Source organism: Protopterus annectens, chromosome 4.part1, assembly GCF_019279795.1.
Source record: "Protopterus annectens isolate FY-2018-M chromosome 4.part1, PAN1.0, whole genome shotgun sequence".
In the NCBI taxonomy this organism is placed as follows: domain Eukaryota; kingdom Metazoa; phylum Chordata; order Ceratodontiformes; family Protopteridae; genus Protopterus; species Protopterus annectens.
This window is the reverse complement of record NC_056734.1, coordinates 794,591,765-794,619,312: the sequence shown is the minus strand read 5'-3', so window position 1 is coordinate 794,619,312 and position 27,548 is coordinate 794,591,765. Positions and strand designations below refer to the sequence as shown.

Sequence of the window (27,548 nt, the reverse complement as noted above, 5' to 3'; positions counted from 1 at the left end):
CACACTATACCTGGCAATTGAGCACAGGTAATAAAGTCACCACCTCTGCCATTGTTCCCAGAGGAAGCTACAGGCCTATCCTCTGTGGCAGAACTACCTGAAGGATCAGGTAGTGCAGGGGCAGCAGAGGGGGTGCTGCCAGGTAGTGCACCAGATGTGATGGGACACCATGCTGTAGTTGGTGGAGTGAGGGCAGGAGGATTACAAGGGACCTGCCTACCATGCTGGGCTGTAGTAAAAAAAATAAATAAATAAACATGAAATAAAAAATAACCAAAAATTATTAAAAATGTCATAAAAAAATTCTATAACAACAAAGAAACACAAATTAGAATTTTATATATATATATATATATATATATATATATATATATATATATATATATATATATATATATGGGTCTACTTTACATAATCAAAATACCATGTACCTGACTTTTAAATTGCTGAGACGAAAGCACTGAAAATCCACTTAAATGACCACTTGTGGTGAACTTTACCCATTTCCACACTGTAGTGCAATCTCGGAGTTGGTATACTTAGTTGGGTGGGGAAGGGTTTCATGTGGTTCAAGTTTTTGTGTTTTGTTGTGGTGTGGTTTTTGGTGCTTTTCATCTCGGCAGTTTGAAAGTTGGATAAGTGGTATTTTGATTATCTGAAGTAGACCTCTATATATATATATATATATATATATATATATATATATATATATATATATATATATATAGATATATAGATAGATAGACAAGACAAAGAAAAATATAAATATGAGAAATAATAAGAAAAATAAAGGCAAATAAAAGAGAAGAGAAAGGGCGGGGTGATAGCAAAAAAGGAGAACATTACTAACTTCATATGTGACATGCAAAGTTTAATACAATTATTCCACTCTATTCTGTTACATTTGACTTTAAAAACTACCATCTACAAATAACTTTCTTTATTACTTTGAAGACTACCCAGATCATAACAGATGCATTCTGTATTACAGATTGCATCCAGCAATCCTTTATGTGTGCATATATTGCATATATTGCACGTATGCATGTTCCAATTAAGCTGATTGCACCTTCAAGCAGGCCATTCATGGCAGAGATATACAGGTCTGAAGTGAGCCTGCAATAATGATGAAACCCTAACAGGATTGTATATTTTGGAAAAGTGGGGATGGAACCCGCAACCACTGACTGCTGTAGTAGTGTATTTTTTTGTCCTACAGAGTAATGCATTCGTGCTTTCCCTTTTACACTTTAGAGATGCATGCTCATTGTTATTTGAAAATATCAAACTATTGCTTTGTGCTAGAGACTAAGGCATGCCTACTTGCTTTTACGGTTGAGATATGCATGCTCAATATTATGCAACAATATTACATACCAATGAAGATGTCTAAGTTGTAAAGCTACAATAATAGTAGTTTTCTGATGCACGCATACCACATGCTTCTCGCATCCTTGCCAGCCGCACAGCATAGGATCTAACATTTGAGGCCTGGTCTACAGCAGCTGTGGAAAAAACAAAACAAAACAGAATGCCATTATGAATACCAGTTTTGGCTATAATCGGCTTTAACTCTTAAAATTAGCCAATGCAATTTATAGTTATGTACACATCTGTGTGGCTTGACATTCCCTGAGCCATTGATCAAGAGTATCCCTCTGACTCCTACAGAGATCATTATAATGATGACGGCATTGCTTACCAGTGTGGAGGATACTTGTGTCACTGGTTAAAGACCTGGCCAAACTGTTCCAGACTTCAGACTTGTACTGACATCCTGAATAGTCCCTCTACAACAGCCATGGCTCGTGGTCCTTAACTAGGAGTCCAGCAAAGACTTTGGACACCTGAACATGCCACTTTTACCCTTGAAAGAGAACACTCTCTCCAGAAATACCAGCCATGCCTACTAAAGCCCAATTTATAATGAGCATTTCCCACCAATTACACTTTATATGTCATGTTTTTCCACCAATTGCATGCATTGCACTTACTGAAAGCATGCACTGACTGGATTTTGTAACACTTGAAAATGTTGTGCACCACTTAGCATTGTGCAAACCAACGCACTGTAGCGTACTGTGTTTGCAGAATGGTAAGCAATAAACAATAGTGGTAAATAATGCAGTTTGCAGGGTTATTTAATATACAGGCACTTGTGCAACTCTGTTACTCAAATGGGACAGTAAAAATATACTTCCATGAACATACTACAAAGTATACTACAGTCATACATTTCATAATACATGCACAATTCATAGATAAATAAAACAGGCAAATTACTGAGGCAATATTAGTGTCCCAGGCCCCATATATCTAAATATTAATATCAGCTACATTATGTCAAGTGTTATCAGTGAAACTAAATATAATGCGATATGGAACAACATTAAAAGTGTATGGAATTTGCTGTTTTCAAACTCTGAACCATGTGAATACTAGTCCAACACTTACAGCTGTTGCCACAAGAAGGCTGAGAAAGCACTTGTGTATGTTGCACTTCATTTCTATAATCTGCAATGTCACAACAGTTTGCTCACCCTGTACAAGAACCCTGGACCATCTGCACTGTAGATGAACATCTAACACATGCTGTCACAGGATTAGTTAGATAACTTATCTTATCTTAGTATTCATTTTTAACTTGCCACTGTTAACCTCAGTGTAATGTCACTTAACTGGTTTGCATGATGCCTAATCGTATTAATTGAATGCATCCGGTTTCTATTTTTGGCTGTCTGCGCCATGTCTGTTACATGGGTAACACCACATAAGAGTGATGACATAATTTGTTTTAAACAGTGTTTAAATGAATGCACCATGGAGTGCAATTAGATTCTGATGAAGTTCCCAGTTTCAGGGGATGAAAGCACTCAATCTGTATGTTTTTTATGTGGAAGAATAAAAACAGATTGCACTGAAGAACTGGCTAACTACAAGTGATTCCTGCTGCTTACAGTGTATGTTTTAGACTTTTTTTCTTTAGTTATAACTGACACTGTGGTTACTTTTGGTCGTTTTTAATTATACAAACGATAATTATGTTTTGTGCAGGTAAGCTGCTGAAATGCATTGTTTGCCTAACAGTGCATTAGCTTTTCACAGCAAAGTGTTATAATTTTATAATTTTATTTTCATTAGAACACATTAATTTATAGAATATCCATTCTACACATTTACATATATTACTTACTGCAGTGCTATAGGCTGAATGAGTTTTCTGCAAGTGTAACAACACAGTCAGAATAAAACTCTGCTAAGGAAAAAAGTCATACCCCATTTGTTTTAAGTGGGGGCTGCAGTCCCCCCATATCTCAAGTCATGAGGGAAATGTTTGCATTCCCTTCCTTATTAAAACAAAGTCTAGGGTTACTTATTTCTTTTGTTTGCAGTAAATGTTAACACATTTAAAATAGTAATCCCCTGTCAGAGGTGACCAAGTAGAACTGTACTGTTGTGACTTGCTTAGAGTAGCACGGGGGGCAAATGAAGATTGAAAAAAATCAAACCCTGACCTTCAGAAAATAGCTTGTTAAAAGCTTATAGCCTTAATCCTCTTCAGTAATATGCTTTATATCATCACAGTCATCTTCTTTAGGAAAACAGAAATGCATCTAATTCAACAATGATTGATTTAGTTGTGGTTTATATCACAAACAAAAAATGATCACAGCAAGTGCTGTACCTTCTCCAATCATCATAAATGCAATTGAAAAGTTATAATTATTTAAGTACTATTCTACATTTGTAACCTACAGATTTGAACAGTTTTTTCTTATATTTTTCTCAGTTATAGGCTGGCTCCAGAATATCATTTTCCTACACAGTTTGAGGATGTATATACGGTAACCAAATACTTTCTTCAAGATCACGTCCTCTCTGAGTATTTTGTGGATCGAGATCGGATTGGTGTGTCGGGAGACAGTGCAGGAGGAAATCTAGCTGCTGCTGTTGTCCTGCAGGTTTGTGCTTTGCTTAACATTTACTAGATGGCTCGTAAACTAACTGTTGTAAAAGGAGACTATGATATTTACGTACTTGCTTAACAAGATTAATATTTAAACATATTTAAACTTGTGAGTTAGCAACCATGGAATGCTTTATTTACTTGAAGCCTTCAAAGCAAATATAACATCCTATCCCCTAACCTTAATGTATCCTACAGTATCTGTATTACTATTCCTAAATAACTACATAACACTTCTCTACAGTTGCATTGTCCATAACACATCTTACTTCCACACTACTATAAACAGACTACAACCTATTAATATCTTTAAAAAATATCTTGCCTCACCTAATAATGATGTCATCTCACCTACTTATATAGATTCATGTAATATTCCCACTTATCTAACCTCCTACAACCTTCATCTTAAGACAAACTTGCTGCCAACTATGGGCACCAACTCACCACTATTAAATCCCATTCATCGTCATTTCTCAATAGTTCCCAGCATCTTCACACATCTACTTACTCAACAAAGAAAAACTCCACAACCACAAACAAACCCCATTATTACAAGAAATGGGCGTAAAAGTAAAAATAAAAGTAAGTGGATTCCCAGCTTATCTCTACTTGCTGATAACTTTAAAACAATGTGGAGACATTTATCAAAACTCAATCCAATCTCATTCAAAAGAAACACCACCTAAGTAAAAAAAAATCTTCTATCTTCCCTCTATACAATATTATCCTTAGAAGTATTTGCAATACATCACCACCATTCCACACACAGCATTCACCAGATATTATTATAGCTAGTAAAACATGCCTATAAAAAGAAATAAAACATGAGGAGACGCTGCCTTAGGGCACAATCTAACCTGGCAAGATAGCACAAGTAAAAAAACTAGTGGTATTGTCATTGTTTCCAAAACATCTCTTAACCTATCCTTGTACCCCAAAAATGACATCATCAAAAAGTGACGAAATTCAGATATCATAGCTAAAGCTTAACAGGCACAAGTACCTAGGAATTTACATACCCCAAGAAGTAACATTGGTTCAACAGAATAATTCCTTTTTTGGGCCTAAACAAGCATCTCTCAGGAAAGCATTAGAATGGGATATATGAACATAGACTGGCAGACAAACAAAATCAACTCTTTCTGTGCAGCAATATATATATATATATATATATATATATATATATATATATATATATATATAGATATATATATATATATATGTATATATATATATATATATATATATATGTACATATACTGTTTTACCTATCTTATCACCTACTAGATATAATAAACATCATGACAGGAAATCTATAATTGATTTGGTCGTCACTAACACTATCAATGAAATAATTGCCTCTAGCTCCCTCCCAAATAGCTTGAGCATTCACCTCCCAAGCTCTGTCATAATAGATCAAACCAATATTCAAAAATACCACGCCACAGTTATGATCATGATCAAAACCTAAAGTTCTTTCAGGAAGACAAATGTCATCTCAGACTTAAAATAATAAACTGGGAAATACTATGAACACTGAAGTAGATGACTCCACCTTTCTCAAAATACTCAATGTACATGCCTCTTTAAGAAATAAAAGGCTTAAAGCTAACCCATCTACATGGCTAATTAGCATTATAAAACAACTAATGATTCAGAAATACAGAGCTTGGAAAGCCTAGAACTAGAATAAAATATTTCAGTTGATCAACGAACAGCATTGTGAAAACCCACATGGTTGAGACCTCATAATTGACAATTCAGGGCATACAAGAAAAGCAATATTTAAGAAGGGGGGGGCAAGCCCCCCTGTAACTCCCACCCATTGCAAAATGTACATACTGACTCCCACTGTGCAGCAATCTCACTCAAAATGGTCAATGTACTGCATTGTCGACCATATGGTCTCGACCATGTAGGTTTCAACAATGTCATTCATTGATCAACTGATGTAGACCCAATAAAACTGACTATAATCTGAGAAACATCCCCTCCAAAAAAAAATCTTATTACACAAATGTTTTCTGGTTATTATTTAATCAGCTATTGAACCCTAGTTGCATCTAACATCTAATCACCTCTGTAAACACCACCTCCAGTATCATTGCCACCCAGATCAATACTCATTTCATTAAATCAGTATCTTTTCTCCTAAACCCATCTAATCCCTCTACAACCTGTCAACCCAATGATCCCATTATTAACCACAAAGTTCTCTCTTTTGAACTCATACCTACTATCCGCCATTAAAAATATTCCTGAAACTACTGCTCTTGCGTCTGACAACTTACCATGAGAACGACTAAAATCAAAGCAGCTGAGCCACTAACATTTCGTTTTTATCCCAGTAAGCCAATCCATTAAACACATTTCAAATTCCTGGAAAATATCTTACCTCGACACAGAGACAGTAACTTTACTGAGATGTCCAGTTCTAGACCCATAGGCAGTGTAACTGTTTATCAACAATTTTGGAAAGATTGTGTCCAATCTCAATTCAATGCCTTTATTAGTCAAAATAACCTACCGATACCTACAAAACATGATTTTCACCCCCCCCCCCCACCATAGTACCATTACCACTTTCCTTAACTTTGTTACATCCATAAAACAAAATAGAAACACTGGGAACTTGTATTTCTTCAACTCTCCAAACAGTTCATCACTTGTTTGCACTGAAAACTGAGAAACTGTCCCCTCCAGGTGCATTGCTTGATCTGACATCTACTTACCAAATAGACAACAGACTATTGAATGGCAAAATGACATCTCCCACTTCTTCCCACATTTCTTTTATCCCTAAAGATCTATTCTTGGCCCTATTCTATTTAATATATTGTAAATGAGCATCACTCAACTAAAAATAATGCATCAGTAATCCAGTATGAGGATTATTCTGCTCTCATCTGCACTGCCAAGGATATGGAAAAATTGCAACAGTTAACTTCTGAATCTCACATCTGTTGAGTCATGGCTGGCTGACTCACAATGACTTGTAGATGCCAAAAAATCCAGACTACTCTTTTTCACACCTAACAGTTCTCTTCCCAAAGGTTTTTGTTTACCTTGACCTCATCACACAGCACCAGAATTAAACAAACCCCCACTAAATTCTAGAGGTTCTCATAGGGTTTTCAAAGATTAAAATACAAAATTCAACTATCAAATTAAAGAAGCAGTTAAAAACAGAGTTAAGAAACCTGGCACCCTCTATAGACCCAAGCCATTAATGACATATGATGCAAAAATAACTTGTATTCATTTTCCTACTACCATACATAACATGTATCTCCAATATATTGGAATCTACAAGTAGCCCAAAACAGCTGCCTGAACAGTGCTATAGTAAAATAGCAAAGTTTGCCTATAAAATGTCACATAAAACTCACCTGAATTAGCATGAATTATCTTACTGTTTAACAACCTAAAAATTAACCACAGCTCGTAACTTCATCAACAAACCTAATAAATGCACTGCTCTGACTCACCTCTTGCAACACTACATTTCCAATTCAGGTCTTCAGTCTACAGACGAATCTCTACTAGCAATAACCAAATTTAATAACGCTAATGTTATCTAATCTAATACCATAGCACACTTTCAAGTGCTCCTACTATCTATGCATACATGTATATTTTATTATATTTTTTGTAACCACAATATATGTAAATACCCTTATACTTAATAGACTTGTATCAGCTTTAGCAAATTTATCACACTCTGTATTTTTGACTTTTATATACAATTTCTTCATACTTTGTACATGATTTCTGTGTCCTATACAACTGCTTAGTACTGCCTTATGTATGTATGCTCATATGAAGAGTATCAGAAATTGTGCTATATATGTACCTCACATACCTTAAGCTAGGCAATATTATGATTACAGGGTCACGTTCTTGCATGCTCCTGACTTATGGCACATATATCTAAGATAATCTGAATGGAGAAATGGAAAAAAAAATATGTACCACTACACCTAAAAAGCCTCTCCATTCAACTCTAGTACAGAAGACTGTTTTCTAATATAGCCTCACAAGCTAGAAGGAAAAAGAGATAAATTTAGTTAGATACATTTATGAATCAGACAACCAACATGCCTATGCAGGCAAAACATATATTCGTAATACATCTTTGGTGCTCTTACTTTGGCCTGTTCTTCACGCCAGCTAAAATGGTTTCTCCTCAGGTCACTTTAGTAGTGGTGCCTGCACTGCTCGCCAAAGCAGCATATGCAAGTGGTATTAGATGGTGCTTTGGATAGATGTGCTAAGCTTCTGCTATATATTTGGGAACCATATATGAGCCCACAGTTAGGCACTCCTGCTGGATCTTATGTAGCAACTAAATTAAAATATTACTTTGCTTGCTGCATCACCAGGAAGCCCTGCCTCTGTCAGTGACCTTGAAACTTATTGCAATTCGTCAGCTCATTTTCCAGGGAGCTATGACATTCCTCTTTTGCTCACAAAAGTTTATTTTTTCAGCATGTGTCACACAGCTTTGAGCATCCTTGTAGTGTGGTCTGTCACAATATGACCATTTTGTCACACACGAAATTTCCTGGCAGGGTGGTGTTAAGGTGTGAACATAGGCATGAGACAGGTATAGTTGGTACATGTCTAACTGTGAGAACAGTTTTCCTCTGTAGTGCCCCCATTGGTTACAAAAGTAACATAACATCCCCTATGTCCTCATAAGGGTCATTATCCCATCCATACATTCTCAGTGCACTTTACAGGTGCTCATGTAAGTGCACCACATCAAGACAGACTTTTAGCATGACTTTGTCTACAGGTGTAATGCATACAAACAGCTATTCAGTAACAGTCACTAGTAAGTGTCTGATTAGCATAATTAGTTCACTAAAAGACTCAAAATTATGTTATGCAAACATTAGCAGATGGCATGAATTCCATTGCATTAGAGATGATTAAAAGCAGGCAGTCTTCTAAGTTTGTGGAACTCAAATAGAAAATTACTTCAGTAAAAATTACTTGTTTGCAAAGTACATGTGCACTTCAAAAGTAATTGCATGCTCCCTTTTCATACATTTCCTTAAAACTGCATCGTTGTTGTGGTTATTATAAGGTTTGTTCATGATGTATGTACTTTAGAGGTGGTTTCTTATAGAGTACTGTGAAGCATTTTATGTAACATGGGGTTACATTGCCATGTACTTGTGCAAGTCCATGGACCATTCTACAATACAGTTCTACAGCATGAAGTTATTTTAGTATGTCACCTTGTTAACTGTAACTATTGTTGTAATTCAATTATACAAGTGTCAGCTGGTCATGGTTATATATTCTGAGGCCATATACTCCCACTGATAGTTAGGCCATGAGCAGGCTAGTCCTACTCCTGCATGTCATAGTAGATCTCTGCTGTGTGGCCAGTGAAAGTAGCTGCTTCATTTGCTTTTTTGGGTCGGTGGGGAAGTAAGGCTATGTTTATGTAAATAGCATTACTGGATATATCAACATTACAGACCAGAGCTGGACAGCAAGTGTATGGGAGATTGTGCTATGACTTATGTGTATGCACTTTGGCAGCTTGACAGTAACTGCATATAGATTGTTATATATTCTTCCAACAGAAAGGATAATGACAGTTCATTTTGCATCAACACACATGCATGCCATAAATTCATATATCTGTGCACCTGATTAACATACTCTGCTGTAGAAATGCCTTCCAAATTAAGAACATACCTGCATTGCCTTTGAAACATTTGCCCTTAAATGAGATCTGTCTTTATCTGTAACTGCTGCACCAGTCTATATATAGCAATAGTAGCCATGTATATTAACAACCATATGCTGTCAAAGGCATGTCATGTAGGAGGCCAGACAATGACAGTCATCACATGAATGGTAGTTAACTGAACAGTATTATAGCAGACTATTGTCTTCCACCGACATCTGCAGACTTGATAAGTCATCTTTCTGTGCCATTTTTTAGGGAGGTATTGCTGTACAAGATAAAATTAAATACTGTCCATGGGTATGCAGATGCATGTGCTGTGGTCTACAGTTATATATTACTACACTGTCCATGGGTATGTGGAGGCATGTGCTGTGGTCTACAGTTATATATTACTACACTGTCCATGGGTATGCAGATGCATGTGCTGTGGTCTACAGTTAGGGTATGCGGAGGCATGTGTTGTGTTCTACAGTTATATATTACTACACTGTCCACAGGTATACGGATGCATGTGCTGTGGTCTACAGTTAGGGTATGCGGAGGCATGTGTTGTGTTCTACAGTTATATATTACTACACTGTCCACAGGTATGCGGATGCATGTGTTTATATTACTGACACCTACCTGCAACACACAGGGAGCACACAGACTATATGAGATTAAGTGTATAATACATCCCACTGTGCCTATTCTCACATGCACTTTTCTTTTCCTTAAATAGCAGGATGCCAAGAAAGGCAAACAAAGGAAATGCAAGTGCTATCATGCTGAGAATGGGCTCTTGCTGCAGGTCCTCTGTTACCATATTTGGTGGATAGCTGATTATGAGATATCTGATCAACCCTTTTGAGGTTATATCTAGCAGGATGTGGTAAATGTCAGAAATGCTATTGGTCGCCAGGGAAGAATTTATGAGCAAGTCAATTAGAGCAAAATGAAAAATATTTCTTAATCCTATGGTGTACCAATGCATTACACAGTTGTCATTCTATATACTATTATTAGGAGAATACATATGCCATTCACGAGTAATGAAATACTACTTAGCACACCAATATATTTTTTAAATAGGTGACATTTTCTTTTGATTTTTAATTTTTTTTTTTTTTTGTGTCCCTTCATGGTTAAGCATAATAACCACACATGTAAATTGCTAAATGTTTTATCACTGCCTGACTAAGGGTGATGTAGAATTGTTAAAAATACTTTTTGTGTCCAAACCCATCCCATGACCAAAAAGCCTCTATACTCTATTGACCTATTCATTCCTCCAAACCTTCAGCATCCTGGGACACAGACAGGGGAAGTCTTAGAAATGCAGTAAAGTTGTTGGTGTGCAAAATCTCACAAATCTTGGAAACACAGCATCTGTATAAGCAGAAGAAGAAATTCTGGTGGAACATATGCTTCCAAATGTTTCCTAAGAAAAGAAAAGCCTCTGAAAAGTTTTTAAGACTGCGGGAACACCTATGGAAGTCATTGTGCATAAACAGACACAGTTAGTTAATCTGCTAATGAGGAAGCAGATGGCAATGGATGAAAATTGAGAGTAACAAAGTTGTGAATTTTTGTGATCACAAAAGGATGCCAGCTTGCCAATTCAGCAGAAAAGTTGAGAAATAAGAGATAAATCAGCTGGAGTATATAACCAGATGGTATATATAGAACAGCAGTTAGTATGAAAAACAAGGTCAGATGATGACATTTACAATTAGAATTCCTTCAGGAGAAAGTTTGGTACGTTGGACTTTGTGAAAGAAAAAACAATACAGTGGACTTTTTTTTTTCAAATAAGTCATTGGGCATTGTTATGGGCTATAATTTTTTTAACTACTGTAGACAGGGTGATGGGAAAGCAGTGAACACATTTGGTGCAGTATTTTTCTTGGAAAAAACAGCACTTACTCTGGCAGATTTGAAATCCTGTCAAGAATTAGTGCACTATATGTTGGTCATGATTAATTTGAGACCCCATTAGTCAAGTGGATAGAATTCACAGAAATCATGAGAAAGTGTTATAGATAAAATATAAATGTCAATTTTTTCCAGTGGTAGTGAGGGTTTTTCTACATAGTGGCATGCAGATGCTTACAAAGTTACAATCAGAAATGGATTTATTTTATTTTACTTTTGTTGACCGGGATAGTCCGACTGGAGTAATGTCCATTTTCAGCGGAGGCCCGGGGAGAAAAGCTCCAAGACAAACAACAAGTTTAACAGTATTAATAAAAGGGACAATCAGACACGTACATATGGAATTATACAAAGATGGAGGATCAATTCAATGGTTGGTTAAGTTACATAGAGAAGGTGGCTTAATACAATCATTCATAAAACAAAATAACAGAGTAAAGATTACATTAGGCAGGTTTGTTACAGTGGCAAAGACATTTTAATGCCAGATGTTGTTTAAGTTTGGTTTTAAATTCAGTTAGAGAGGGGAGCAGTGCTATATCAGCTGGTAGTAAGTTCCAGGTTCTACCACCAGTGTTAGCAAAGAGGGAGTCACCAGCTGTATTGCTGATTTTAATGGATTGAATTAGTAGTTTGTTTGAGGATCTTAGATTTCTGGCATTGCCATAGGGGGTGATAATATTTTATAGGGTAGGTGTGTAATCAGGATGTAGAAGGATTTTCTTGGCCAAAACCATAAGGTTGAACTGAAGAAGGTTAGGAAGTTCAAGTCAGCCCAGTTGTAAAAGATTTAAACAGTGGTGTGTTCTGAAAGGTTGGCCAGTGGCAAACCTAGCGATGTGATTATAACAGGTGGAAAGTCTGTTAAGAACAGATTTATTCAGATTTATTACGATATCAGCAATGGATTGTATTAAGACATCAGCAATGGATTGTATTAAGACATCAGCAATGGATTGTATTAAGACATCAGCAATGGATTGTATTAAGACATCAGCAATGGATTGTATTAAGCTATACCCCATGACTTGGATTTTGACTTGCAGCACTCTAGCAGCCATTTCACTGCTCAATAAAGGTTACATTTTGCATCATGATGGGTAGTGAAATAAGATGATTTCCAGACTGGTGAGGGCTCAAAGGACAAGTTCTTTACTTTAAGTAGGGAAGTATGCTTTGGGAAGAAAAATGAACTCTGCTTAAAATGGTGATGTGTATAATATCAGCGTTTTGTTCATAAGTGTACATTAGTACTGCTGACAACAAGAACTTCTGTTGCTTTTGTGATAGGTGCAGGGGAAATGGTATGTCGATTCATGCCGAATCAACATTACTGGGTTATGTTCAACATTTACACTCTTGTAAATGTAAAATTTTGAGAAAACAAGTCGACATTTTAGATAAAAATAGAACTGATCATTGACATTATGATAGTAAACCAGAAATATTATATAATCATAAAGGATATGGTAAATTATATATCCAGTAGAAATGAAAACATTTTACTCTCAATTAACAAGGCAGTATATAACTGTACACAGTACTGCAGACCGGAAAGAATGCAACAATACTATATAAGGCACCTTACCTCTGTTATGAGAACAGGTTGGTCAGGCCTTCATTGTACTTAATTACTTGCAGACTGATAAGAGGGTATGTATAAATATGCAAACATTGATGATATGGCATCATTATTAGGAACTGAATTTAGGTCACATTCACTGGGAACAAGAAATAATTTTTGATTAGTGAGAAATCTTGTTTGTAATACCACAATGTGAGAGACGATTTCATGGAAGACCTGATAAACTTTGGAAAAGTTTACCACTGGACATTAGAAAGGTTAGATGCAATAGCATATCTAACAGAGTATTAGATAAATGGTTTAATAACGATATGTATAATTATTTTTTCATTCTTGGCAATCTCATGTTAGGCTTCCAGTGAAGCCAAGATTTTACATTAATGATCATCAAGGAAACAACATCAAGTAAGTGTTTGCGGAGAGGTAGTGGCAATGTGGTGTAAGTGTGAATGTATATGTGTGTTGTAACATGTGTGCACATCTGCAGAGGTATGAGTGGCCACAGGAGAGGATGTACATGTGAATGTGAATATGTGTGGGTGGTCACAGTAGGGGAGGTAGTTTGAATATTTTTAGTACGTGTGTGTGTGTGTGTGTGTGTGTGTGTGTGTGTGTGTGTGTGTGTGTGTGTGTGTGTGTGTGTGTGTGTGCATGTGTAGGTGAATGAGTGAATGTGCCAGTGAGTGCAGTCCAATAGCAAGGGTCCTGATCCATGGTAACTGTGTGTGTGTGTGTGGGGTGGGGGGGTGTCTATGAATGTCTAAATGTGTTTGTGTGTATCTGCCTAGGCAGTTACAGTAAAGTATTAGGAATCAGTAGCGCAGTTGTGTGTGTGTGTGTGTGTGTGTGTGTGTGTGTGTGTGTGTGTGTGTGTGTGTGTGTGTGTGTGTGTGTGTGGGAAGTCACTGCCAAAGCTCTAAGCTCCCCTGTACCAAAGCGTAACACCTGTAATACTTGATGGGGGGGGGCACTAGACACTAGGGACTTTTAAATATTTCTCTAACTCTTTCAAATAGTAGGAGAACAGGTTTTACACAGAGCATTTTTGGAAAAGCAAAGAATATGAGGGGGAAGACTAAACACCAGGACTTACTATATATATTACTCTAAGTATCCTAAAAAGTTAGCAAAACAGCTTTTGCATCGCAAACCATATTCTGAATAACACAAATAATGACACTAATGTTTAGCTTTATCAACTAAATGTAGTGATCTGTGACTTATGAGGGACAGGGCAGTAAAAAGAAGCAAAATCAGGAATATTCTTTAAAGTCTGTGAGAGCTGAGAGGTACAGAGTACAGGTATGTGCTCATATGTGTGTGTGTGTGGGGGGGGGGGCTACCATCTATCAACAGCCATGCTTAAGACTTCTAGTCAGTTAAATAGTGGATTAACATATGACATCAGGGACACTTTTTAAATAATTCTGTAAATCACATAAATAATTAATAATAGAGCAACAACTCTTGCATCTTGATGTATTTTCTGAACAGTAAGAAGAATGAAGCTCTAATGTCTGACATTACTGACTGACTACAATTATCTGTTATTCAGGAGGGACAATAAAAATATAAGAGACAATATCAAGGATGTTCTGTAAACCTAGGATCTGTTGAGATGTAAGGTGGCAAGTGTGTGCGTGCGTGCGAGTGCATGTATCTGGCAAAGTGAATTAGAGAGGTGTCTGTGCCAATGTGATGCATGGGCTGCCAGTGATGATTACCACATGAAAGTGCTGATTAGAAATAGTGGTAACACCATGCAATTCAGAGGCCTGCAAAGGCATGCATATTAGCCAGTAATTTCTCAATGCAGCTAACCATATTTCTGAATCTCACTTTCCCACTTGTGGGAGTGGCTTGTTCTGGCTGCAACAGTTAGTGCCCATTGGGATTCATTGTAAAGCTTTCTCAATCCTATTAATTATCTTGACTTTGAAATCCTATCAGTATGCATGAAGTGCTATACTATTGATCAATGACTGGGGTTGCAGATTGCCATGCTAACTTGTAAGAAAGTGTATTGTCTAGATGAATATTTGAGATTGTGGATCAGTGTGTGTTGGTCTGTAGGTATGCATGTTGCTATGAAATTGTTTTATTACAGGTTTTACATGTTCAGCTTATACAGCACTTTGTTAAGATATCAATTTTATATTGATGGTATTAGAGAGGAAATATTTATGTGTGCTTTGTATGCATTGGTCATTATACCAAATAGTATTAAGAAATTAAATCTGTATTGTTCATAGTTTCATAGGTTCATAGGTTCATACTAGGCTATCTGCCCTGGGGCAATTATAAGCCTAGCCCGATTCTGTATGGCTTACGCCACCCCTTGATTTGAGTATACTGTGCCCTTTTTAAAGTTTAGTTTACTGTGCCTCTGTCTAATAGTGACACGGGAGTAATCCCTGGGACAAACCTATGATCCCCCATCCACCTATCGAGATTCTTCTTGAAGAGATTCAGTGAGGTGCTCTGCCTCACATGAACTGGAATTCTATTCCAGAGCGAAGGAGCCTCTGGGTTATGAACCTGTCCCTCCAGCAAGTTCTATTTATTTCTGTGCTGAGGTTCAAGTCCCTCGAGCGTGTGGCTCTAAGGGATTTAGATTTATTGAGGTGGAGCATGTCCATTAATTCTGGATTTGACATAGCTTTGTATGTCAGGCATAGATCGCCTCAAAGTAGGCGGTATGCAACTGAGTAGAGCTGGAGTTTTTAACCGAGCAGCATATGGCATCTGTTTGAGACCCTTGATCCTCTTGGTGAGATACTTTTGGGGTCTTTCTAATTGCTGCAGGTGTCGGGTAAGGTACATCCCAAAAGGGGCATTGTATTCTATGATGGGCCTGATGAGGGATGAATAAAGGGGCACGATTACCTCTCTTGATCTAGATGTGAAACCCTTCGTGATGAGGTGGGCTATGTAGAAGGTCTTTCTAACCACTTTGGCAATGTGGCTTTCAAAGGAGAGATTGCTATCAACTTGAGTCCCCAGGTCCCTAATAACTTTCTCTGTACTTAATGGGTTTTCACCTATGTGGTAATTTGTGGGCACATTGTTTTTGCCAAAGGGTATGACTATACATTTTTTGGCATTTAGCTTTAAACCATGGTGCTGGCACCAGTTATCTGTCTCTGTGAGACTTTTTTGAAGGATGTTTGTGTCAGCTGGAGAGTTGATTATGGTGCCCAGTTTGCAGTCGTCTGCGAACTTGATGAGCCATAGTCCTCCCACGTTTGCCTGTACCTCGGAAAAGTATATACCGAACAAGAGTGGTCCCAAGACAGAACCCTGTGGGATGCCACTTGTGACCGGTTTCGAGTCTGACATGGCTCCAGCAACTCTCACTCTGTGGGTTCTGTCTTTGAGCCAGTTTGCAACCCATTTTGTGACATAGGGGTTTATATTTAAGCTGGATAGCTTATCTATGATGCCCGAGTGGGGTATTGTGTCAAATGCCTTTGCAAGGTCCAGATAGGCTGTGTGGACTACCTTCCCTTCATCTATGGCTTTGGTGACTGTTTCGAAGAAGTCAACCAGGTTCAAAAGGCAGGATCTGCCCTTGACAAAGCCGAACTGGGTAGGATCTAGTGTCTGTACATCCCCAATGTCTTTGTTTATGAGCTCCATGATGATCCTCTCCATAGCCTTGCAGACTAAAATAGTCAGGCTTATGGGGTGATAGTTTCCAGGGTCCGTAGAGGCTCCACCTTTGTGGAGTGGGACCACTGTTGCTGTACGCCATTCTGTGGGCACATATCCTGTAGTGAGGCTGAGATTGTATAGCTGTTTTATTTGAGGGATTAGTTCCTCTTGGAGTTCATGTAGGACGCAACCTGGGATGCCATCTGGTCCCATGGAAGCAGTGTTTTTTGCTTTGGAGAGGGCACACTTCACCTGAGCATCAGAGATGTTTGGGAGGCAGCCCTCTGCCGGGATAGATACTTGCTCTTTTGGGGTGGAGAAGTTTGCACTGAACCTGTCTGCCAGGATATTGGCAATGTCTGTGGGTTCAGTGTATTTTTTGTCATTTAGAATCAACTCAGAACAAGTCTGGGAGTTGCATCCCAGGTTTCTAACATAACTGAAAAAAGCCTTATGATTGTTTTTGGTGTCCTGTGCAATTTTTCTCTCGAAGCTGGCCTTGAAGGATTTTATGAGGGATCGTAATTTTTTGCTAGTACTGATCAGAGATGCCTTCCCTATTAAGGATTTTACTCTATCATGTAGTAGCGTCCTCCTTCTGTTGTACAGTTTATTTATGGCAGGGGTCCACCAGACTGGATGCCTGCCTTTGCATGATTGGGTCTTGGTTTTGTTTGGGATAGCATGATCAATGCATTCCTGGAGATGTCCGTAGAATGCGTTTATATAGGATTCTGCAGTTTGGGCCGTAGTTACCTCTGGCCCTGGGGCCTTGAAGGATTCCACTTCAGTTTTGAGAAGTGAGAAGTTCGCTTTTGAGAAGTTTTTCACTGTGGTTTTCTGGGCTGGGGGTGGGGTCGGGATGTGGACATCCAGTGAAATTAATTTATGGTCTGATCTTACCAATGAGGGATATACTTCTGGTGTTGAGCATAGAGTCCCCATGTTGGTAATGATCAGGTCTAGTATGTTGTCCCTTCTTGTGGGAGTGGTGACTAGTTGTTACATAGCATTTGAGTTTATAATTTCCAGGAACCTTTGGGCTAAGGTGCTGGGGCTTGAGTAGTGCTCCCAGTCAATGTTTGGGTAGTTGAAGTCACCCAATATAATGGTGTTCGGAGAGATCTTCATGTTCTCCAATGTTTTCAGGAAAGCCGAGTGGGATTCCTGACTTTGAGAGGGGGGTCTGTAGGATGCTATAAACTGGAAAGCAGTCTTGCCCACTTTTAGTTGCACATGGATGGTCTCTGATACTTTGTGCAATGCCACTAACCTGGAGGTGTGGATATCCTTGATAAATATGGAAACTCCCCCTCCTTTTGTGGTTCGGTCCGGGTTTTGGGGCCGAAAAGCATGATATGAGGTATAGCCTGGTAGTGCTGGGGTGCTCTCTGGAGCCTTGAACCAGGTTTCTGTCACTGCACAGATATCAGTGTTCTCCATACTGAGGAGAGCTTCGAGTGCGTGCATCTTGAGGTTAAGACTTCTGGCGTTTAGCAGCATTACCCTTAGTTTCTTGTTCCTTGTGCTGTCTATGGGGGTGGGTTTGACTTTTGAGCCTTGCTTAAAAAAGGCACTATGAGGGGTGGCTAGAGCCTTTGCCAATATCCAAAAGCCCAGTGGTGACAGGTGCAAGCCGTCCCTAGTGAAGCAACGTGGCTTGTCGAGCATGTCATCCCAGGCTGACAGACACTGGATCCCCTTTGAATGACACCAAAATTTTAGCTAATTGTTAAAATCGATCATTTTGTCTTTGTACTGTGGCATCATTCTAGGTGAGGATAAGATGCTGCTCAAGGTCAGGGTCATACCAGCCTGGGCTACATGATCAGAGAGCTCCTCTATTTCTCTTTTCATGTAGTCCAGGGAGGTACGTCTCAGGTCATTCACACCAGCATGTACAATGACTGAGTCATATTTGTATTTGCTTTGGAGTGACCTGAGTGCTTGCGTTATGTGGCGGATCCTAGCACCCGACAGGCAGCTCACCGTGACCTTCTCTTTATTCAGCCTGGTGAACAGGACGTCAGTGTGTCTGACAATAGAGTCACCTATTATGAGTATCAGGTGTGTTATTCAGTCTTAAGGGCTGTGGCTTCTTGGCACACTGACTTTGTGGGCTATGTGTTGTGCGTGTTTTGTTTTGAGGCAGCGTTTGCTTGGATGTCTGCTTTGGAGTTCTCTGTTGCTTAGGTAGATTTTTATTTAGAGCCTTTGAGTATGTTTTTGCATATTTATGTCTTTGGTTCACTGATGTGGTGGGACTATGTGATACTGGAATTGTGTTGTGTGAGGTTACCTTCTCCTCCTGACTGCTTACACTAGTTTTGAGATGAGAGAGCTCAGCCTCCAGTTTGGCTAAATAGTTGCATCTCTCACATATATTTGAACCTGTTTGGAGGAGGAGAGGGCTGTCCATGTACATGAGACAGTTGTAACTTTGCCTCAAAATTCCCAGATTCACCAGCTGGACTGGAGAGGAAACCACTGACTGACCTTTGTTCGTGGATGACCTTAATACAGAAGGTTTAAAATTCCAAACTAAGTGAGATTCAAAGAAGAATTTAATGGATTTTTTTTGTTGTTATGAGATTTTATAGTTAAAAGAAATGAGATGAGAAACTAAACATCTAATATTCTGAGGTTGAGTATTGGAGTGACTAGGAGAGAGATGGACTATATTGAGTTTTTGTAGTTTATGAAAAATGCCGAATGAATAATATTTTTAAGTGAAGTTTGCTGCATCTTATTGGAATATGCAAAGTTTGATAAAGGGATTACTAAGAAAGTATGTATGATATGAAGAGGTTTTGGATATACTGCCTTTTGTGTTTGATGCCCACATTCATGTTGCTGGGGGCTTTATATCCATGGTTGTCAGAGAAGTGCCTGAAGACTGGATTGTTTGGGGAGAAAATGCTATTACTTCTCTATGATTTTTATGCAGAGATAGTGATTGACAGAAGTAAAAATATGATGATTAAACAATATCAAATTACATTTCGTAATATTGAGGCTATTATAAGAATTGTTTTACTGAGGAAACTGGCAATGAAGCTGTTTTAAGCAGAAATCTCCAGCATTGAAACCAACCACACAAACGTGTCCCAACCATGCACACCTCATTACACGGTGGACATATACACACCTCATGACACACCGGACACATGCACACCTCATTCCACAGTGGAATTATACATACCTCATGCCACATTGGACACATGCATACCTCAATCCACGGTAAACGTCTACACACCCCAAGCCACATTGGACACATGAACACCTCATTCCACCGTGGACATGTCTAATCTAGTAGCTGGTGCCATTAACTGGCAGAGCAGCTATTGGATCTCAAGTCAGTTGAGCTGTAGTCAGAGCTTTATTCTTTCATTTCACAAGGGCAGGAATATATTACAGGTATCACTTCAATTGTCAAGATTTTTATGTTACAGTAGCATTTCCTATTGAATTCATAGGTCTATATAAACAGAATACATTTCTCCTTAAAAAGGCTCTAGGTAGTGTGCATATGTTTTTATGAATGGGCAGTCTTATGATTGATTAAATACCATAGTTCCTGAGTTAAGCATGAATATTTTTTATCAAGTAAATGTGCTTTAATTTGATGCATTTTAGTAGTTTAGCAAATTTTCTTTTAGGTTTTTTTAGCTTTGCAGTTAAAATGTCCTTTTGGTTACATTTTTTTAGCTAGCTTTTGGTGATAAAAATCAGGTCCATGTTTGCGGTAATGCTATTTTCTGATTAGCTAGTTATAGCTAGTGCTTTATAGTTTTGTTTTTGTTTTGTTTTGATGTTTTCATTTTATTACAAATGAATTTAATTCCTAGGGGGTTTAATTATGTTAGCATTTTTGGGGAATACTGTGCTTATGAAATTTTTGTGTGTGTGTGTGTGTGTGTGTGTGTGTGTGTGTGTGTGTGTGTGTGTGTGTGTGTGCGCGCGCGCGCATGTGTTTTCTTTACTTTGTACTGATCAAGAAATTCAGCTCTGACTCAATTTTTGTCTGATTTCATCAGCATGTTCATATGAAACTAAAAGAAATTTAATTTATGGATTGCTTTAAATGGGCAAGGGTGTTATAAAAGATGTTAGTTTTCCTTTTGGTGTGTGCTGAATGCAATTTTTTTTGTTAACACTGTAGAGAATGAGTAATATAGTCTACATTGTCAATTTATTAATTTTTTTACTTAGCGTTTTTAAATGGGAGAGCAGATTTGTGTTTGGAAGGTCATTTTATGTAGGCTAGAGAATTATTTGTATGTGGGGAGGTTGCGCGAGCATGCACGCGCGCGTGTGTGTGTGTGTGTGTGTGTGTGTGTGTGTGTGTGTGTGTGTGTGTGTGTGTGTGTGTATACATTCTGTAATATTTTAATTTGCATTTTAACAGTGAAATAACTGTAGATTTATGAGCATTTTAGTAAGTATGTTGATGCAATAAAGTTGTAAATAACCTGTTCTTGACATACAGAGACTGATGATAAATGTTAACGTTGTATTATAAGTGTAGAAAAATAAATTATCTACTTAGTTTACTAGATGAGTGTGTCCCAAGTTGATGAGGATGAACTCAGTGAAATACAAATTAATCAAGAACGGGTTATACAAAACTGGTACTACTGAAAGTGTGTGCATTTGTGCATTAGGGATGTGTTCCTGATCCTCTTGTAAGAGACTGCTCCCTCTGCGCCTCCTTACTTTATTAAACAGCCTCTGGGATTGATTGCACCTTTTCTGAAACACAGTCAGAAATGATCCACACACTCACACACACACACACACACACACACACACACAAATATAGATAAATAGATAGATTTACATATAGATATATATCACAGAAGAAACATAGTACCAACTGTCAAATAGACAAATAAATATGTAATGTGAAGGCTAAAACACCAGCAAGCAAACCAGGTTTAGTTTCAAGTAAGTGGAACTTCTTCAGTGGTGCTTGTTCTATATTCTACATGTCCACCTTGTCTGGTAATTTTGTGCACTTGTTGTTTTGCAACACACACACACATGTGTATATATATATATATATATATATATATATATATATATATATATATATTTTTTTTTTTTTCTTTGTATACACACTTGTGTATTTTATCAAATATACCATTTAAATCTGATAATCTTGCAAATATGTTCCACTCCTTTTCTGTAACTCCCTTCACCAAATTGATTTTTTAAAATTCACATATCAACTCAATAATATGGAGTTGAATTATTTAGATGTAAACATTCAAGGGGTTGTAATGGTTTTAAATCCAAAATACATAGAAAACAGACATTTTCCAATTTTTACTTGCACTATACTAGTGCCCACCCTCCTCGTCAGAAAAGAGGGGTGATAAAAGGTCAACTCGTCCAGGCTAGCAGAATGATATTGGACGACCAAGACTTTCAAAGAGAATGTGAATTCATAATGGAAATGTTTAGAGCCAGGGGGTGCCCTTTGAATTTATTGACTGATGTGTTGGCAGAAGTTACTGAGGCTAAAGAATCCAGGTTTGCCCCTATTCTGGGCAAAAAACACCCTTTTCCCGAGAATGCAGGTCATGACAAGAACTTAGAGGGGGGTTCTTATCAATCTGCTTTGATTATTACCTGTGATGGTGAAACCAATTTGGTGAAGGGAGTTAAAGAAAAGGAGTGGAACATATTTGCAAGATCATCAGATTTTAATGGTATATTTGATAAACCACTCAAATGTGTATACAAAAAAGAGTGAAATATCAAAAATATTTTAGAAGGAGGTCCACACCACAACAATTACGGAATTTTTTCCAGTAACAGAAAAGGTACACACAAATGTGGAAACTGTCCCTGATGTATTTATATACAGACTGGTGATATTATACACTACAAATGTAGAAACAAGCATATAACAACTAAAGGGTACGCAAACTGTAATACAACAGGCGTGATATACATAGTTTTGTGTGGTGTTTGTGACTCCTTCTATGTGGGAAAGACAGAAAGAACGTAAAAACAAAGAATGTACAAACAGAGATACGACATAAGGAAGAAAAATGAAAACAACATCCTGTATAAACACTCTCAGTTATGTGAAAAAGCAGAGTATCAATTTTTTATAATAGAAGCAGTGCCCATAGACCCCAGGAGTGCTCCCTGGGAGACTAGACTCGAGTATAGGGAACTATAGTGGCAACTGGTCCTGGACGCTTGTAATCACCCAGGGCTAAATGATATGGTATCATTAAAACCTGTACTAAAGCTTAGATCTGCAAAACTGTAACATTAGATTCACTTAGTTAATTTATTTTCCGTTCATTGAGTGGAAGAATTTAATTTTATTTCAGGTTGTATAAAACTTTAATGTGTGGTTCACAGTTTTCTCCACTAGGTGGTGTAAATTCATCATTTTATTTTATACATTTTATTACTTTGTAAAAGACTGCGGTGGTTGTACTGCGGTAGCATTGTCACCTCACAGTAAGATGTTGTCCTGTTCGATTCACAGCTAAATCATCTTCTGTGTGGAGACATGCATGAATGGGCGTACCTTCATTGAAGGTTGTGCGTCAGAGCTGGCAACTCAGCACGTAAAAATCTACTGCCAATCATTAGCGCACCAGAGTTCCGCTGTGGCGACCCCTAACCAAGAAAAGCCGAAAGACACAACAACAACATTACCTTTTAAAATATGACATTTTACAAGCGTTATTTATGCTTATTTATATTCAGTATATTTATTCATTGTTCAAGCTGATGCAAATCTTTTTATATGTTTATTTATATGTACATAGTATTATATGACTTATTTATGAAGTTTTATTTAGTTTTATTATTTTAAGTCATGTCTTGTATCTTAAAAAATAATTGAGTTAAGTATTTCATTGGTTAATTAAAGGATGGAAAAGGTTTTTAAAGAAGTAATTAAGATATATATGCCCATCTGATGAAGTTCTTTGAGTCAAAAATGTAAGGGGAATTGTTTTAACAGCGTTAATGCTTTATGTGCTGTGTGTTCATTTTGTTTTGTTTACTGCAATAAATCATTTGTGTGGTGGATCCGCTGGTCTCCAGTGCCTATTTTTGGTTTATTTGTTTTTGATTTGGGCACTTAAACCACATATTTTACAGTTTGTCATATGGTCAACACCATATGATCGAATTTTTGAAAGTTAGAACATTTTAACGGGGATCTCTGTGCAGCACAGAATGGGGAGATTTCCCTTTTCTGCACTGTAGTGCGATCTCGGAGTTGGTATATTTAAAGAGCAGGGGGTGTGGGGGGTGCAGGCGGGCTTGCCCCCTTCTTAAAAAGTTCAGGTAGGTTATTTGTGTAGATTATTTTTTTATTAGATATTCAAACTTTTAAAAGTGAGATCATATGGTGTCGACCATATGACAGTTGAACTTTTGAAAGTTCGATCATATGGTGTCGACCATATGACAGTTGAACTTTTGAAAGTTTGATTATCTAATATAGATCCTAGATAAATCTATAGATTGATGTAGTTACTAAGACTGGAACCTCCAAATGTTGCCATCAGTTGACCACAAAAGGTCGATAATTCATAAAACTCCACTGTCAATCATGAGCGGACAGGTGATCCGCTGTGGTGACCCCTAACTGGGAAAAGCCGAAAGAAGAAGAAGAATAGGTAAAAAAGATATTTTTTTGCAAGGGGGACAAGCAGAATAAAGGTTACTGAAAATGGACAAAATGTTAAAATGTGGGATGTAAATTATCTAAATGGTATTTGTTTATCAATATGTTGCTTCTGTGTATTATTTACTTATGCTGTTTTTATTTTGTTTCAGGTACAGGAAGATAAAAACATTGATATTCAGCTCAAGGTGCAAGCATTAATCTATCCTGCACTTCAGGCAGTAGATTTTGATACTCCATCATATCAGCAAAATAAACACATGCCTCTTTTATCAAGGTCATTAATGGTTAGGTTCTGGAGTGAGTACTTCACAAATGACACCGCACTCTATAAATCTATGATGTCAAATAGGTTCATCCCTTTAGCCTCTAGACACACCTTTGCATTTGTAAACTGGGAAAAATACTTACCTGAGAAATTCAGAAAAGGACACATATACAGTGGGCCGCAGTATGGAAATGCAGACCTTCTAAATAAATATCCTGGAATTCTAGATTCAAGAGCATGTCCCCTGTTAGCTGAAGAAACAAAACTGAAGACTTTGCCCAAAACATATGTAATAACGTGTGAGTATGATGTCTTAAGGGATGATGGTATTATGTATGTATCAAGAGTAAAAGAGGCAGGCATCCATGTAACACATTATCATTGCGAAACATGCTTTCATGGGATACTTATGTTTGAGCCTTGGCCATTTTACTTGGAAGCTGCACACAAGGTACTAATAAATTATATTAACTGGCTTGATGCAAACTTATAAATATCAAAAGATCTGATGTCATAACACCAGTTTTGCTATAAACATTATTCATTCCTGATTTTAATTATATTTTATTGTTTGGACACATTGATGATGAAGACAAACTTGACGACATGTTGTGAGGACCTGAACAGCTTTATATAACACCATCATATAGTTTATTAAAGTGTTTTGTCAGAGAATCTATAAAAGCTTAATATGACATCATCATATGGTTTATTAAAGAATTTTGCTATAGACCATGAAAAACAAAAATACTCCTTGTTATATTTATTGTAGTCTGCACTGAGGCTGTTTTGTCTTAGGAGATAAGACATTTTCCCAATTAAATAACCACATTTACAGAATGTGGTTTAAAGAACTAAATGTGGAACACAGGTATAATAGAAATGCGGAGTCCATGTAATCAAATGAAACACTCTTCCACTTAAGTCTGAATACTGCGGTCAAGGCTGTCATTTTATATGATTTTGTTAAGACCTACTACGACACTGGATCCTGGATGGGATAGTACACAAATGTATAGCTTGTCTTTATTGGCATTATAATTTTATTAGCAACTACTCATTTTAAGATATATATATATATATATATATATATATATATATATATATATATATATATATATATATATATATATATATATATATATATATATATATATATATATATATATATATATATATATATATAAATATGTATATATATATATATATATATATAGCATCAAAATGTTGAAACACATCTGTGCGAGTGTTCGGAATGCCGAATTTAAATGTCGAAATATGAAATAAGTTTCCCCACTAATTTTGAACATGGTAAAACTGGAGTTCGACATTTGCCATTTCCAGGAGTTTTGTGTGAAAACCCATTTGCTATCTGGGATATAAAGTGGGAATAGCGTTTCGGCATTCCAGACTCGGTAAAACAATTTGTGACATTATGAAACTTTGAAATCAGTTTTCGCACAATTGTCAGTCGAACGGATGCATTTCACCATTTTGATATATATATATATATATATATATGTGTGTGTGTGTGTGTGTGTATATATAAATATATATATATATATATATATATATATATATGGATCTAGGACTGTTGAACGGAAGTTCATCAGTCTGAATCCACTATCACCAAACAGACTTTAACGGAAGCGCTTTCACCAAAAAAGCACTTTTGCTAAAGTATATTAAAAAAACAAACATTAAATCTACTTTTACGCAGGGGGGCAAGACCCCCTGCACCCCCCACACCCCCCCTACTTTAATATTCTCATGCCAAAATTGCACTACAGTGGAGAAAAGGGGAATTTTCCCTTATCCGCACCATAGTACGACCAGCACTACAGGCATACTTATGCGAAAATGCTTCGGTGAAAATTATTTCCATGTAATATGCCTGCCCATTCGCGATTCGGTAAAAAGTGTGTTTGTGCAAGAATCCTAGACCCATACATATATATATATATATATATATATATAAATAGTTTACTGTAAGGGAAGCTAAGCATTACATGCAAGGGTAGAGCTAAAATATAAAATTTAAGATGCATTTCATAACTTATACTGTATATGTTCAGGACTACTCCTTTATAGTAATGGCATGAGTTATCAGCATGGGTAAACTTTGTCTACACTAGTGGACAGGGTGTTATTGGGGCTGCTGTTCTGACATTTTTGCATTTGTGAAACCTATGATATATGCAAAGTAGCACAGTATAATGTAGAGAAACATCAACAGGACATGGCTTAATAGCTGCATTTGTAACTAGTAGAACTGCAGTGTATTTCACATACATTAATATTCCAAAGTCTAAGAGTAAATCCATAGGTGGTGTGTTCATCATTCGTTATCCACTTCCTCAGTAAATGCACACATAAGAGCCACAGGTGTACAATCTTACGTTAGGGTGTTTTTTTTGTGAATAATGTTAATGTTCTGACCATTTGAAGCACTGAAAATAAAGCATGTATACTTCTGTGGGCAATGTTTTTTTAATTCCTGGGTAGAGACTCTGCATCATATTTTTTTTTTTTTTTACTTAGCAAGACTTTGGTAGAAATTTGACAAAGTTATGTACATTGCTGTTTCTGCTTGACATCCATTTGAAGTTGCTGTGAAGGGGAGTGCAATTTTGCTTTGAAAGAGTGTGCAATTTTTGGAGTATAAAATTAGAGTTGCAGCTAGATATTTTTGTGCCTGGTACCATCTCCCACTCTAGTAAGCCTCTCAACTTTAAGTTAAGGAGCAACAAAAAAGTGTCTCTGTAAACTATGGTGCAAATG

General features: G+C 37.2%; 1 protein-coding gene across 1 annotated transcript in view; it reads left to right on the top strand.

Moving 5' to 3' along the window:
- The window catches only part of LOC122801059 (arylacetamide deacetylase-like), a 206,990-nt gene extending 181,132 nt beyond the window's left edge, over positions 1 to 25,858 (top strand). Inside the window, exons 4-5 of the mRNA XM_044070543.1 lie at positions 3,791 to 3,962; positions 24,652 to 25,858. Coding sequence (XP_043926478.1) covers positions 3,791 to 3,962; positions 24,652 to 25,260 — 781 coding nt within the window. The 3' untranslated portion in view covers positions 25,261 to 25,858. The remainder of the gene's footprint in view (positions 1 to 3,790; positions 3,963 to 24,651) is intronic.
- Positions 25,859 to 27,548: the final 1,690 nt, after the last annotated feature.